The following is a 16,033-nucleotide window of genomic DNA, read 5'->3' on the forward strand; positions in this document are numbered from 1 at the left end:
TATATTTTACACTATCATCTTATTCTTCCTGTGTCCCTCTGTTCACCCATCTGTCTCATCAGGAGCTGCAGAGAAGAGCTCCAAGCATGGGGCGGAAGACCGTACCCAAAACATCATCATGGTCTTGAAGGACCGTATGAAGATCAGAGAGAGGAACAAACCGGAGATCTTTGAGCTGATACAGGAAGTGTTTGGCCTCGACAAGTCAACGCATGCAACACACATGAAACAGATCAAACAGAGTGTGCTTGACGGGACTTCAAAATGGTCAGCAAAGATTAGCATCACAGGCGAGTTTTTCCTCATCTGTATTGAGGGTTTAAAGATAGAGGGTGACATATGTTTGTACAGATTGTAAAGCCCATTAAAGAAAATTAGTGATTTGTTATTTTGGGTTATATAAATAAAACTGATTTCCTGTCCATAATTGTTGTCGGTGATATAGATTTTATGGCATCGAGCAATAGTGCTCTTGTTGTTTTCTTTAGTTGATACTGATTTAAAAATATTTTCTAATAAAATGTAAGTGTTAATAAGGGACTTGTACAATAGAAGGTGTCTTGTCAGGCAGCTGTCAGGGTTTTTGTTTAACTGTCTCTTGTCTCTTCCTCAGTGGTATGTGCTCAAGGCCTGCAGGCTAAAGACAAAACAGGTTCCAGTGACCCGTATGTCACAGTTCAAGTTGGGAAGACCAAGAAGAGGACCAAGACTATCTATGGCAACCTCAACCCTGTCTGGGAAGAAAACTTCCACTTGTGAGTGCAGTGGAAAGAAACAGTTTCAATTCTGATATGTAATGTCACTTTAAGTTATATCTCAGAGAAATGTATTTAACACTCAATTTTTTAGGTTTTTGGATCACCACAGAACCATGCAGCACTTAGAAATATGTGTATATTCTCTCATATAATCCACCATCACAAAATTGTCTGTCTCTGCCTCATCCAGCGAATGCCACAACTCATCTGACCGCATCAAGGTCCGTGTGTGGGACGAAGATGATGACATCAAGTCTCGCGTGAAACAGAGGTTCAAACGTGAGAGCGATGACTTCCTGGGTCAAACCATCATCGAAGTCCGCACTCTGAGTGGGGAGATGGACGTTTGGTACAATCTGGGTGAGTTTTGCGAGATAAGAGAAAAGGCGATGGGGAATTAGAGACGGATGATGGGAGCAGTAAGTGACACAGAGATAACCGAACAAGAAACACATAATTGAAGTCCTTGTCTCGTGTAGATAAAATATATTTCAGTCAACTAAGGAGTATGATATCTTACTTTTATCTGACAGACAAGAGAACAGATAAGTCTGCTGTATCAGGAGCCATCCGGATGCACATAAGTGTGGAGATCAAAGGAGAGGAGACAGTAGCTCCTTACCATGTCCAGTACACCTGTCTACACGAGGTCAGTCTGATCTGAGCATCTTGTAGAAACCTTCCAAATGTTGTTGTGATTATTCACACTTGAAGTAAAACATTAAATGTGCAAGAGCATTTTTCTTTTCCGAGTTAATTAGTTCTAGTCAATTTCATTTAGAGTTTCACACTAACACAGTCTATCACCATGTAAATTCTCTGTTTCTGCCCTTGTCCTGTGAGAGATTTAGATTATTTTAATAAAATATACAATTATTTTGTGGCTTTGATTTAGCAGTTGACATCATTAGTAATTGTCTGAAAGAATTTAGCCATTTTCGCCAGTAAAGGGGGACATGGACATCCTGGATATGAGACTCTCATGAAGTCCTTCAGACTATTTCACAGTTTTATGTTTAATCCAGTTAAACTTCATGATTGTGAGTCACAACCCTGAAATTAGGAAAGCACTGGGAAACAGCCTTGGCAACTACTTGTGTTAAAATGACTGAAAAACTACTTAGACACAAAAACTTAGTTACCTGCCCTTTCTCTGTGTTCAGCATCTGTTCCAGTACACCACTGAGGAGCAGAATGGTGGTGTAGTAAAGATCCCTGATGCCAAAGGGGACGACGCCTGGAAGGTGTATTTTGAGGAGACGGCTCAGGAGATAGTGGATGAGTTCGCCATGAGATATGGAGTAGAGTCCATTTACCAGGCCATGACGTCAGTCCCTTTAACATTACTCTGAATGTTTAACTTTGAAAGTTACAGTAATTGGAGTAGATCAAATCCAGAGTTAGAGTCACTGGTTTTATTCCACTTGCTACCAAAGTGGCTTCAGCTTTGTGACATGTACAGTTAGATAATGACTGGAGATAATTTATTCATTCATCAACACAGTGGTATAAGGAGCAAGTAAATTTACAAAATAAATTTTCCACCTCCAACCCACAGACACTTTGCCTGCTTATCATCTAAGTACATGTGCCCAGGAGTGCCAGCAGTGATGAGCACCCTGCTGGCCAACATCAACGCGTACTACGCTCACACCACCCAGTCCTCCAACAATGTGTCTGCTTCGGACAGATTTGCAGCATCAAACTTTGGCGTGAGTCCATGAGAAATACTTTATTATACATTGTTATTATGAATACTGTGGCAATATTTTGTCCCTCTTCCATTTATGTGACTTAAAATGAAAAATGCCATGCTTAGAAGCTACTCGATATATCACTTAGAATTTATTAACATGGCCCTGCCCACTTTTCCAAATGTCCAATCAGCTGAGCTTTGTCAGTTGGATTTGTGTAGTCAAATGGTAGCAAATAGTCTGTCAGCAGTGGTGTGGTTCTTAGCGGTTTGTTCTGTTTTTGTGTATTTTCCTGTTTAGAAGGAGAGGTTTGTCAAACTGCTGGATCAGCTTCACAACTCCCTGAGAATCGACTTGTCCATGTACCGGGTACTGACTACATCTCTCTATTATAATAAATTCAAAGATATTTGTTTCTACTATACTTAACTGCCATAGTCTCTTGTTGGTCACATCTGTTTATGCTATATCTGTTTGTACCTGCATGGGAATGAAAATGTCACTGCTAATATTTATTTTCTTTGTGTTTATGCTTTCTTTTACCTGAAGAAAGCGTAAACTTTTAAACTCGGGTAAACTATTTGTCCAGTGTCTAAACATCACTGTGTGTGTGTTCGTCAATGTGCTTTCAGAATAACTTCCCTGCCAGCAGTCCTGAAAGACTACAAGATCTCAAGTCTACTGTTGATCTCTTGACAAGCATCACATTCTTCAGGATGAAGGTAGGAATGAATTTAAAAAATAATCTTTTCTTTTCTTTTCTTTTCTTTTCTTTTCTTTTCTTTTCTTTTCTTTTCTTTTCTTTTCTTTTCTTTTCTTTTCTTTTCTTTTCTTTTCTTCTTTTCTTTTCTCTTCTCTTCTCTTCTCTTCTCTTCTCTTCTCTTCACATCAGCATGTAGCTCCAAAGTAAACACGGCACAAATTTCCTGCACTTTCTGGAAAGTAGCCTGAGGCGCCAACTGTGAATCAGCTTAAAATTACCCTATCCAAACCGAAGCTATTATCATGAAACTGTGTGTGTGTGTTTGTGTGTGTGTCAGGGTGGTAATATATGTTGGTGTATTTTGTGCAGTTCAGTGAGTTTATGGTAAAATTCCCACTGAGATAACCTCCTGCTGAGACTCTGTGTGTCTGACAGACACTTTGAGGTGTTTTCCATTCAACCATATGTTGTGTAACATTTGTGTTCAGGTCCAGGAGTTGCAGAGTCCCCCTAGGGCAAGCCAGGTGGTGAAGGATTGTGTGAAAGCCTGTCTCAACTCCACCTACGAGTATATTTTCAACAACTGCCACGACCTCTACAACAGGGAATATCAGACAGACCCTGTAAGTCTGTGTGTGTGTGTGTGTGTGTGTGTGTGTGTGTGTGTGTGTGTGCAAAAATACTGCAGTATTCTTGCTCTCACTGTTCCACTGCAAATAAGTTCTTGATGGCTGTAGTTAATAAGATATGAATTCATAACCTATTGCTGTCTCCAGTCAAAGGCAGTTCCTCCAGATGAGCAGGGTCCCAGCATCAAAAACCTGGACTTCTGGTCCAAACTCATCACCCTCATCGTCTCCATCATAGAGGAGGACAAAAACTCCTACACTCCCTGCCTTAATCAGTGAGTCTCTGCTCATAACCTCAGTCTACTTTTTTAAGGCAACAGCTGTGTGGGATTTGCTTAAGGAACAAAATCACAAAAGAATAGAATATGAGGAGGGGAGTGTCAAAACATGAGGGGAAACTGAAACAGGCCAAACAGTCAAACAAACAACCTCTGTTTGTTTTAAACTTAAAAGGCGAATTCTGTCAGTTGTGAAATGGAAAATAAAAATGTACTTACAATATCTAAGAACGTCAGACTGGAAAATAAACTCCAAAGTACCGAACTGTACAATATCAATAACAATATTTCTCTTTATTATATTGCTGTTTATGTTTGTTCTTGCCATGTACTCTAACAGTTACGCCTGTATGTGTATACAGACAAGTAGTTCCTGTATAACAGCAGCTTAGGTGGGTGGGGGTGGTGGTTTAGATTTGGATCCAATGCCACATCTCCTACTTTTAATTTAATTGTATAATTATGAATTTAATTAAACTAATTGGCTTTGTTTTGGGAGACAATGAGGATAATCATGTCTTGTTAATTTCATATTTTCTCTGATGCATTTTTCTTTCTGTGGCTGCTAAAAATATACAGAGGAAACACTGGTGGAATTACATAAAAATGATGCTGGGTTATCTTGTTAAATAATGAAGGACCATTAATGCACATAGAGCTGGATTTAAGCCTCAGTACTGTCTCTTCTAGGTTCCCCCAGGAACTGAATGTGGGCAAGATCAGCGCCGAGGTCATGTGGAATATGTTTGCACAAGATATGAAATATGCCATGGAGGGTACGTTTGTTTTCTGTGTGTGTGTGTGTGTGTGTGTGTGTGTGTGTGTTTGTGTGTGTTATGATGGAGAGGTCACAGGCCATGAGGGAGGACCCATTAGTTTGTCAGGAGTGTTTGTTTTTTTTAATGTGTAAACACTTTATGGAGAAGTGAGAGAGTGGTGAAGTGGGACTTTTCTCATTCTGTCTCTTTGATATTCAGAGCATGAGAAGCACCGCCTGTGTAAAAGTGCAGATTATATGAACTTGCACTTCAAGGTGAAGTGGCTCTATAATGAGTACTGCAAGGAGCTGCCCACTTTCCAGAAGCACGTACCTGAATATCCGGCGTGAGTATTTTCTATACAGCATGTGCACTTTTCCTGTGACGTTTGCCTCAGTGGCACAAAGACTTATGCTGCCCCTTCCAATTTTTTTCTTCCGCAGCTGGTTTGAGCCATTTGTCATTATGTGGTTGGATGAAAATGAAGAAGTGTCCAGAGATTTTCTCCACGGAGCTCTGGAGAGGGACAAAAAAGATGGGGTAATTGCTTTTATCTGGATTTTTCACATGTAAAATGCTAGCCTGCTTGCATACTAAGAGGGGCTGTCACAAAATAAACTACAGTCTGTTGCTAGCATGCTTCAATAGGTAAAAGCATGTGTATATTTCCCAAAATGTCAGACTATTCCTTTAACAATCTCAGCTTCTTTCCAACAAAGTGTGCAGAAAAATATGGAGGAAAGAGCCTAGAAAATGAAATGGAAATGGTCATGAGTGACTAAAGTTTGACTAAAATTAATCAAACCCTGTTGAGACAGCAATAAAATACAATATGAAAGCTTAAATTTGACCTCCATGCAGCATTTATCCCCCCAAAAAATGAATTCATGCGTTTCTCATGCAAATTGAGTCAGTTCACATCATCTCTCCTGACTCAGCACATTCCAGGCTGAGAAGAGCAGGTTTAAGGCCTCAAGGCAATCAATAATGACTCGATACCAAATGCAAATGGAAAAAAAAACTTCAGAGAGGAGCACTCACAGACACACATACCATGCAGTGACTCACACTCTCAGTCTCACTCAAGCCTACATATCCACACAACAATGAGGTCGATACAAAGCAGCTGAAGATTCTCCCAGCTCATATGTCAGAGACCCTTTGGGTCCAATTACTGTCGCCTGAAGCAGCTTCTGCTTTCCAGTGTCAGCAAAACAGCGGTCCCCAGGCCCAGTCGTATACCATAACACTACTCACTTCTGGGTTAATGGCCAGCCTGTTAATGAAGGTCCTGCTTCTCATCAGACCCTCTGATTGCCTCCATTGCTCTCATTCACTTCACAAATCGTTTGATTGCAGTCACATGCAGCTATTTTCGTTGTCTACACTGTGTAACAGCACTGGGAACTTCTCCCATGGGGTAGCCCCCTGTGCGAACTGAACCCCTCACTCTGAGTGTTACTCATGCTCAGATGACTTTGCTGCAGCATCAGCACCACAAAACAGCTTCTCATACTTTTCCACCTGGTCACGTTCTTTCTTCCCGTTCTCCAGTTCCAGGTCACATCAGAGCACGCTTTGTTCTCCTGCTCAGTGGTGGACGTGTTCTCTCAGCTCAATCAGAGCTTTGAAATCATCCGCAAACTGGAGTGTCCAGACCCTCAGATCGTTGGGAACTACATGAAGAGATTCGCCAAGGTGACTTTTACTTCCTAATCTTCACACTTTAACCTTTTTATCTAAGCTGTCACTGCTTGAAAAAATATTTTAAGTGTGATTTCTTACTGTATTTATGCTCTCATAACATTCTTTTTATTATGCTCTCTTAGACCATCGGCAATGTCCTGTTGTCTTATGCTGACATCATAGCAAAAGATTTTCCAAATCATGTCAAGAAGGAGAAGGTGGTAAGTATTTCAAAGTGGAAGACAGTATATAATAGACAGAAAAGTTTGGCACAACAAGGTACCGGATGGAAACTTGTGTCAGCAGAATAAGGGCAGTGTCTGACTTAATAGTTTTATTTGAGCCCCATCAAAGCTTTAAGATGTATGATTGGTGTACGTGGTCAGGTTGATTTATTTCAGCACAATAAGCTGCTCTTCAGTGTAATAGCCATGCCCAGGTTGCAGTGTTTCAAAGTGAATTAGGGCTGTGTAATTAGCTGAATGTGGTGTAGGCTTGGGGAAAAGTGGGCTGCACTCCCAAAGAGACCAGGAGCCCCCAGAGGAGCAGTAATTACTGAAAACTCCTTCTCCTGCCCTGCACCACCAAGAAGCAATAAAAAAAGTTAGGAGGAATAAAACTGATTGATTACAATAAAAAAAAACTGTGTGTGTGTGTGTGTGTGTGTGTGTGTGTGTGTGTGTGTGTGTGTGTGTGTGTGTATAATGATTTTTGTTTCTCTCTGCTCAGCCATGTATCATCATCAATAACATCCAGCAGCTCAGAGTTCAGTTGGAGAAGATGTTTGAGGCCATGGGAGGAAAAGATGTAAGTTTCCACACGTGCTGTTTGATTGTCGTGATTGTGTTAATATGAAGTGAATCTTGTTTTAATCCCATTTATTCTCTCCCAGCTCAATGTGGAGGCTAGTGACTTCCTGAAGGAGCTGCAGAACAAACTCAACAACGTCATGGACGACCTCAGCCGCATCTTTGCAGTCAGGTGGGTGTGTTTGTTTGATTCCTGCCTGGAACTCAAACACACTGCAACCATCTTCTCTAGCTGGCATTTTCATGTTGTTTGTGTGTGTGGTGTTGCAGTTTCCAGCCCCAGATCGAGGACAACGTGAGGCAGATGGGGGACATCCTAGCTCAAGTCAAAGGTCAGACTGTCCCAGCCAATGGCAGCGTGGTTCAGGAAGCCGACAACGTCCTGCAACCCATCATGGACTTCCTGGACAGCAAGTAAGAACATCAGCATTTAAGAATCGACAGATATCTGTCTCATTGAATGCTTGGACAGATTCTTAGTATTGACCCTAACCCTTTTCATCAATATTCAGTGAAATAAAGAGAAAAAAAGAATTTTCCTCAGGAACTTTATACCAAAACTCGAGTGTAGTTCTGGCACTGGTATCAAAACACTTCAAATAAAAATATGTTTTAGTGCTGCCTTTATATCTATAACTGGGAAACTGTGTTTTTGTGTATCAGCCTGTCGCTGTTTGCTAAGATCTGTGAGAAGACAGTACTGAAGAGAGTGCTGAAGGAGCTGTGGAAACTGGTGATGAACACAATGGAAAAAACAATTGTACTTCCAACACTTACTGACCAGACGGTATGTAATTTAAAAAAATGACATCCACTCGTATTTTTTCCCTTCTCTCCTTCCAAATTTCACTGCTTTTCATTGCCGTGTTCCATTGTGACTGTACATTAACCCACCTATCCTGCCACTACCCCATTCTCTCTACTGTCCCTCCTTTTTTAGGTTATTGTAAGTATGTATGTGTGTATTTGTGTGTGTGTGTGTGTGTGTGTGTGTGTGTGTGTGTGTGTGTGTGTGCAGCCTCTGTGAGCATGAAAAAACACTCTTCAGAGGAGTCTTAACACCACCCTCTGTAGCCTTTTCACTTTATTTTATTGCAGTTCTTTTTCCTTCTCTGTGGATATCAGTGCATCAGAACTTGAACAGCTGCATCCCTGAATCCCTGCAATACTGACTGTCCCTGCACCTGCTTCTCTCCCAAGACATAGATTATTCTTAATGTCTATTTAAAATATATTTTCTGCAAAGTTTTCACACAAATCTACATGACGAGATTACAGAAAGGTGTAGTTTTACCTTTGTCCTGTTCACTCTTCAAACTCATTTCGTGCATTTGCAGCTGCCTGTCCTCACTAAACCTCCTGAACTCACCTCTCACTGCAAATCACCCATTGAGCTCTTAGGGACCATTCTTTACATGTACATGTACTCAACTGTCAGTCTGTTTCTCCTTGACAGGGCACCCAGATGATCTTCAATGCTGCTAAGGAGTTGGGCCAGCTTTCCAAGCTCAAGGTGATGATAACAGAAGGCAGCAGCAGCACACGAATATGATATGAAAAGCATCTCAAATATGGACTATGTTTTGGCAGTAACTGTGACAGATACTGACTCTTCTGTTTGATCTGTCCTGCAGGAGCACATGGGGCGAGAGGAGGCCAAAGCTCTGACTCCTAAACAGTGTGCAGTAATAGAGCTGGCACTGGACACTATTAAGGTATCTATCATATGGTCTGTATGGCTGTCAATCAATTAAAATTAGCTTTATGCAAATGTATGTTTATTATTATTGCAACAATCCAAAACAATGGCAAATACTGTCCAGAATATTCTCCAGAATAACCTCAAAGGTACTGCATGCAGGCTTCGAAGCTGAACTTGCCGTTCAAAAGACCTTTTTCTTTATCCATTTCTGCTGGAGAAGGTTTGTTTCTGCTTGCATTCCACCACGTTACTGCTGCGTCGCTTCCTGATTTCATAAACTACGGGGGCGGGCCAAAAGTCATAATCACAGAACATGCGTGTGTTAATCGCGCGTCAAAAAAATGAGTGCCGTTAAAAGGAGTTTGCGTCAACTCATTATTATCACATTAACTTTGATAGCCCTAGGTCTGTTCCACAAACAGAAAAACTAGCAGGGAAATTAGTGCTCTTGACTCTTACTTTTACCTTATTTTCATTCGGTTTTGGTTGCTTAACACAAAGAAGCACTAAAGGAACAAGGGAGGTTGAACTGACTGAGCATAAAAGTCCATTAGTTTCACAGTCCACTGACCTCCAGCAAGATGGAAATGTTGTTCTGTGTTTTCGAATAGGAAATATAATTTTAAAGCCACAGAGAAGTCTAATGATAAGAGCAGACAATCAACCAAAGTCTGACTCACTTTGTGTGGGTGGTTTAAGCTGATTGATGTTCTTTACAGAGCAGTTTTAACTATAGCCATTTATTTAACTTCAGGCTGACACATATATTTGTATTAAGTATAAGGAAGCATGAAATATTGAAATATTCTTCTCACCACTCACAACTGAACTTAACATCACCAGACTGTTAATATGTTATAGTGAGCTTCAGTCTGTTATAGTGTACATTAGTGCAGATTTCTACTTTATCACCAAACCAGCTTCAAGCCATCATGTCTTTGCTACATAGGTCAACAAAGTTGTTGCACACTGCAATGCAGTTTTGTCAAACTTGTACATTTTTCACTCAGAGGTTTCCGTGTCTTCTCTCTGTCTGTCTCTCATCTACAATATCTGTGCATTATCATATCTGTCACACAGCAATACTTCCATGCCGGTGGCGTTGGTCTGAAGAAAACGTTCTTGGAAAAGAGTCCAGACCTGCAGTCTCTGCGCTACGCCTTGTCTCTGTACACACAGGCCACAGACAAACTCATCAGGAAGTTTGTCCTCTCACAAGGCGCTCAGGGTACGACTTCAAACAGCGATTACACACACACACACACACACACAGTCACACAGCAGGTTCAAACAGTTTCACACAAATATGCATTCAAAGAGCTCCACAGCTTATTCTTTTTTGTTACTACGGTTTATGGAATTAAATGGGATTATGGGATTAAGTGGAATAACTTGCTTACAGTGTTATGTTGGGAAAAATGTTTAATTCATTGCTTCAATGAGGTACAGTTGCACTACCAGTAGATGCAAAAATACAGTTTGCATATTGTAGATCAGCAAAAATTAAAAGTACTAAAATACCTTACTCAAGGACACAGTAGTTATCCAGGTCTTTAAACCAGTAACTATGACCCACTGTTTAATCAGCAAAAGTTGTATTAGTTGTATGATCTTTTAATGCTGCTTTCTTCTGTCTGCTCTCAGTCCACGGAGGGAAAGGGATCAGGTACACGGCAAATGAAGACACACCGCCAGAGAAAGGTACGTGTCAGCAGTGTTATGTAAAATCTGCATGTCGCCTCGAGCAGCAGCAGCAGCCCAGACTCATGCTCAGATCTCTCTGTGATCAAACTGTCACCACCCAAAGATAACCGGACACAGTGAGCAGCGTGAGCCCTTGGCACAACCTCAACTCTCCCTCTGCTTCTTCTTCATCCTCCTCCTTTTTACTTTCCTGTTCGAGCTGCTTTTATTCAGCTGACTTATGCACAGGACTATGTGTGGTAGATACAGATTGTAATATAAGTGCACACAGAAGATGATGTCCAAAACAGCAGACCAGAGCTTGAATGTAAAAACTGCAGTGACTGGAGATCAAGGTGAGGCTGTCAGATTGTGTCAGCTGATGAAACAGAGCTTTTCTCCAGAAACTTGTATTGCAGTTTGAATTCTTTCAGTGTCATCGCCTTTTTCTTTTTCCTTCAGTGTCAATAGAGTGTCAAGAATGAATTACTAGCTATTACTGCATTACAGTTTGCCATTTGCTCAGCATTAGAGTTGGCACAAAGGCTGCTTTACCCAGCCAAGTCCTGCTCATCTGATTATCACAGAGAACCTGTGCGCGTGTGTGTGTGTGGTTTCTGCATGTTTAAATTTAGTTCACAATCTGCTGATGCTTTCAAGTCATATATCGCAGCAGTGCTACATTGCAAAAACACCAGTTATAGCCATCCACAGGCAAATGGGCTCACAACAAACATACACACTCACATTCATGGACCACTCAACCACTTACTGAGTGTATCTTTACAGCGTGTGGAGTGGATGCAGTTGGCGAGGTGGTCATGAACGTGGATATCTTACCCCAACCCAATGGAGAACACAAGATCAGTGTCAAAGGTAAAAAAAAGCAGAGCAGACTGCATTACTGTCCAGTTTCTAAAATCTGTCTGTTATTCATCTGCTCTGTTGTTCTTGTCCTCCCCTACCTTTCTTCTGTGTTTAACTGATCCTGCCCCTGTCCTACAGTGGTGGCTGCTAATGACCTGAAGTGGAAGGCGCAGGGCTTCAGGCCCTTTGTGGAAGTCTACATCATCGGCCCTCACCTGAGCGACAAGAAGAGGAAATTTGCCACCAAGTCCAAGAACAACAGCTGGTCACCCAAATTCAATGAGAGCTTCCAGTAGTGAGTTTCCCCTTTGCCTGCTTCATTTCAGTGTCTTGGGTCTTGTTTCAGCCACATTTAGGTAGTTCAGACATCTTAACACCAGGTGACCAATCTTTCCTGTCTTGTCTCAGCTCCCTGGGCACTGAGGTGGGACCGGAGAGCTACGAGCTGCAGGTGTGTGTGAAGGACTACTGCTTCGCCAGAGAGGACCGCACTGTGGGCATGGCCGTGCTGCAGGTGAAGGACATGGCCAACAAGAACAGTGTCACCTGCTGGCTGCCACTGGGCAGACGTGTCCATATGGATGAGACGGGCCTGACGGTGCTGCGCATCCTCTCCCAGCGCAACAATGACGATGTGGCAAAAGAGTTTGTGAAGCTAAAGTCAGACCAGCGCTCAGCTGAGGAGGGCCGCAGCTGAGCGAGGAGGAGAGGGCGAGGACACACACGTGTGCACAAAAACACCAGAGACATGCCAGATAGACATAGTATTATGCACACGTATAGTACTCACACCTACATAGATAGACAACCATGTGCAATACACAAGCACACACATGTAAAGCCTCTATTGTACATATACTGTATCTGCATACATTATGCAACATTAACATTGCAATGGTATCAATGCAAAGATGAAGGAATATGTGTATAAAAAAAATCAGATTTAATTTTAAATATTTCAGCAGCTCAACTCAAACTCCTCAGTTTAAGGTTAGCCTCGCGTTAGCAAGTACTTGTCAATCCCTCACTCACCCTTTCCTATAACACATCACACCCTTTATACGCTGTACATTTAGATGTGATATAATGCAACACAGAACAGCAACGAAACCATGTGAATAGTTTGAGAACGACCACTTTGCACTTTTGCTTCTCTGTGTCTTCAGGAGAGAGGTCCTTGCCTAGCTATGCTCTGTCCGTCTGTCCGTCTGCTTGCCTGCCTGACTGTGTGTCGTTCTTTCAGTCCATCTCTCCCCTCCTCTTCCCCGTTGTCTCTTCTGCATTAGTCTTGTCACGGAGTGATGTGTTGTGTAAGTTGGAGTGGGAGCGCAGATCTAAGATCAGCTTCTTTTATGCCCAAGAAGCCAAACAGAGAAAAACACACAGCACTGACCTTAGATCGGTGTCCAGGGGCAACATCTCTGCTAGTCTGTCCTGTCATGTACTAACGTCCTGCATGTTGACCCCAGGAACACTGTGATTCACTTTGCTGTAACCATGGCAACTGATCCCCTCCCACAGAAAAGATGGGTGCCTCCAATATTTGACCTGTGTGAGCATGGTGCATATAACCCTTGTTCCATATGATTTTATAATTCAGACCTGACTCACCTTCACAGCGACAGTGAGACCATGCCAGGCCTGATATGTGATGTGTCGATAGAGGCCAAAGTTGTGGCCACAGTGTGCATTTATTTTGAACTTTTCTTGCTTCACATCACGACAAACGGAGCAATACCCCAGCGTCGAACACATCCACACCCCCTAGAGTGCACATTAACTCCAAAAAGGGCTACAGGATCGGTGGACTGGGATGTCAGTTTACGCATTAACACGGGCTGTCCATGCTTCTGTTGGCAAAGTGACCACAAGGTTTCACCACCTGCTCTGCCACAGACACACTGCCACACTGCAGAAACGCTAACATTCAGAAAGTCTTTCATGAGTGACAAAGTGGAGGAACTGGAAATGAATCCACATAAAGCCTGAAAGGACACACCCGGTGGAACACTTCCCTCCTGATCGCCTGCACACCTATCTAAACCCATCTCTATAAGGCAATAGTGGTTTGTTTGTATGTTCACTGAACCTCCTGGTTTTTATGAAGAACAAACCCTCTGTGAACACTGCTGTGTCTTTTGTGAATGTGTGCGTGCATGTGTGTGAGGGTGTGTGTGAGTGTGTGCAGGCTGACTGTCACACCTGCAAAATGGGCTCTGAGATTGTGAGCAATATATTGTACCTACATACCCAAACTGTATGCGCTGTCAGTATAACTACAGGAGCACCAACTGCAATATCCAGATCTAAGGAATGGGAAACTTATGATCCTTTTTTTTTATTATTTGTAAATCACTAAGATACTTTATTTATGGAGTCATAAAATCCCCATTCCCTTTTGAAGTGTGCACGCTTTATCTCATATATTTTGGATAAGAGAGAAGGAAAGTGTTTTAATTACTACTTGCCTTTAATAGGACCAAATTTGCACGAACCAGAGCTCATGTTTATTTGTTTGTTTTTAAAGAAAGAAGCCATCAGAGTCACCGCCAAGCATTTATGGTGTTCAAGTATTAGTCTCGTCATGTGCTTTGACCCCTTTACCTTTCACTGCAAAAAGGTGAGCAAACACTCACAGTCGTAGTCCGGCTCGTCTTGTAGTGTCTTTGTGAAACTTAATGATGTTGGCAACAGTGACTAAACACCACAGGAGGTTTTTCCTGCTGCTGCGTGGAGCTACATCAGACATCACTGCTGGCCTGTCACACGTTGTCTTTGCTGAATACTGTTGAATGCAACCAAATACAAATCTTGTGAATGTTATTAATCCTCAGCAGAGCCTTCTTTCCATGATCAAAGGGATGTTTAATCCAAACCCACGACTAGCTTGGGAACACCAACTCATGCCTTTTGATTTAAGCCTCCAAATATCACTTAAATCAATGGGTCATGTGTTTAATCATGCTTGACTTTTTTTTTTTTTTTTTTTTTTGGATGAACCAGCCTTTAAAAGGAGCTTTCCACCCCATCTTTGTGACATGTAACACACAGTGAAGTTACATCATTTTCATGTGTTGTCTAAGTAATCCCAGGTCTCAAAACAAAACTTGACATGTCAGGTTGTAGCTGAAAAAGCAACAAAAAAATAAAAAAATAACGCGAGTGATCATCCAGTTTGGAGCTCGTCGGTTGCCTGCTTCATATATCTACGTATACACACACCATTGCACACTGACACACACACACACACACACATCTACACACACCCATCTCTGCTCAAGCACAAAAGGGCACATGTAAGATGACACACATGCATGCATGCACGCTGACACAACTCTGTGGAGACCAATGATGCCCACCCTGTGAATAGAATCAACCTACAATTGCATGAGGGGAAACTTTATTGTGCCAGCACGTGTCTCCTTGATGTTTCTTGACTTTTTATTTTCCTCGTTTTTAATTTCCGAAGCTATGTAATGATAACTCACCAGTTTTTGTTTTTTTTTGTGTGTGCGTTTTTCAAAAAGGCTTGTGAATACATCTTCTGTAACCAATATGAATGTAGTGTGAACACAGAACTCGCATGAGAGAATTATTTTCTACTAAGGATGTTTCTAATTTGTTTCTTATCATTATTGATTGTTCTTTAATGAGGATGAAGTGGAACTGGAATGCAGCCTGATTGTGATCTGCTTCCTATTAAAAGGACATTTGTGTCACAATCGAAATGTCTTCTTTATTATTCTCTCTGTGATTCTCGACAATCAAATTACCGCAGTTTGATGTGTTTTAGGGAGTGTGTTATTATTCTGTTAGTATATCTAAACCCAATTAAAGTGTCAAATATTATCTTTCCAGGTAAGAAACATATCAATTATCCACCTATAAAAAAGTCTGAATCAGAGAAGTGTTTCAACAGATGCTGTAGTCTCAACAGGGTGTTATACTGACACAAAGCTTCAGCTTCAGGTTTCTACTGCATGAGCACTCAGTCTGTTCTCTACATGACCTCTGACCTCCCTGCGGAGGGGGGGAGGGGACAATCACCACATTTTGGAGAAAAGAGGCTGGAAAGTCTAGAAAACAAATAAGTGGTACTTTTGAAAACTTTCTCTTTCACATTAGTGTGAAAATGAAAAAAAAAAAGTGTTACTGATTGTTCATTTGAGCCCAGCACAGTCGTATTATGTATCTTTAGGACTGAAACTAACATTTTCATCACAGCTGAATGTTCCAATTCTTTTCCTTTTTACTTAAACAGTCGATTTATAAAAAGTCAGACAATCGTGAAAATAAAGTGAATAGTTAAAAATAACCATCTCCTTCATCTGACACTGACGTATTCAAACTTTTTTAACAGTCTGAAAACCCCAAAATGTTTGTATAATGTTTGACAAGGAAAAGCAGCAAACCCACAGTTAAGAAGCTGGAACCTTTTAGTATTTGGCATTTTTGCTTTAAAAATG

At 41.5% G+C, this 16,033-nt stretch overlaps 1 protein-coding gene across 4 annotated transcripts in view; it reads left to right on the plus strand.

Moving 5' to 3' along the window:
• LOC139629000 (protein unc-13 homolog A-like) overlaps positions 1 to 15,289 on the plus strand; it is a 32,228-nt gene extending 16,939 nt beyond the window's left edge. For 2 of the 4 annotated variants that reach the window (XM_071491312.1, XM_071491313.1), the window contains 26 exons: positions 63 to 290; positions 614 to 755; positions 949 to 1,118; positions 1,292 to 1,407; positions 1,922 to 2,085; positions 2,317 to 2,470; positions 2,753 to 2,821; positions 3,085 to 3,174; positions 3,644 to 3,778; positions 3,932 to 4,059; positions 4,753 to 4,838; positions 5,040 to 5,166; positions 5,264 to 5,360; positions 6,375 to 6,518; positions 6,650 to 6,727; positions 7,236 to 7,313; positions 7,399 to 7,487; positions 7,586 to 7,729; positions 7,979 to 8,102; positions 8,772 to 8,828; positions 8,950 to 9,030; positions 10,098 to 10,245; positions 10,662 to 10,718; positions 11,490 to 11,576; positions 11,706 to 11,862; positions 11,976 to 15,289. In XM_071491312.1, coding sequence (XP_071347413.1) covers positions 63 to 290; positions 614 to 755; positions 949 to 1,118; positions 1,292 to 1,407; positions 1,922 to 2,085; positions 2,317 to 2,470; positions 2,753 to 2,821; positions 3,085 to 3,174; positions 3,644 to 3,778; positions 3,932 to 4,059; positions 4,753 to 4,838; positions 5,040 to 5,166; positions 5,264 to 5,360; positions 6,375 to 6,518; positions 6,650 to 6,727; positions 7,236 to 7,313; positions 7,399 to 7,487; positions 7,586 to 7,729; positions 7,979 to 8,102; positions 8,772 to 8,828; positions 8,950 to 9,030; positions 10,098 to 10,245; positions 10,662 to 10,718; positions 11,490 to 11,576; positions 11,706 to 11,862; positions 11,976 to 12,264 — 3,239 coding nt within the window. In that variant the 3' untranslated portion in view covers positions 12,265 to 15,289. Of the gene's footprint in view, positions 1 to 62; positions 291 to 613; positions 756 to 948; positions 1,119 to 1,291; positions 1,408 to 1,921; positions 2,086 to 2,316; positions 2,471 to 2,752; positions 2,822 to 3,084; positions 3,175 to 3,643; positions 3,779 to 3,931; positions 4,060 to 4,752; positions 4,839 to 5,039; positions 5,167 to 5,263; positions 5,361 to 6,374; positions 6,519 to 6,649; positions 6,728 to 7,235; positions 7,314 to 7,398; positions 7,488 to 7,585; positions 7,730 to 7,978; positions 8,103 to 8,771; positions 8,829 to 8,949; positions 9,031 to 10,097; positions 10,246 to 10,661; positions 10,847 to 11,489; positions 11,577 to 11,705; positions 11,863 to 11,975 lie in introns of those variants that run through there. The other 2 variants (XR_011692891.1, XR_011692890.1) reach the window with 2 other exon arrangements.
• The last annotated feature ends 744 nt before the right edge of the window (positions 15,290 to 16,033 follow it).

The sequence above is a fragment of the Trachinotus anak genome, unplaced genomic scaffold (assembly GCF_046630095.1).
Source record: "Trachinotus anak isolate AG129_WGS33_773 ecotype Australia unplaced genomic scaffold, CSIRO_AGI_Tana_v1 ptg000012l, whole genome shotgun sequence".
Lineage (NCBI taxonomy): Eukaryota > Metazoa > Chordata > Actinopteri > Carangiformes > Carangidae > Trachinotus > Trachinotus anak.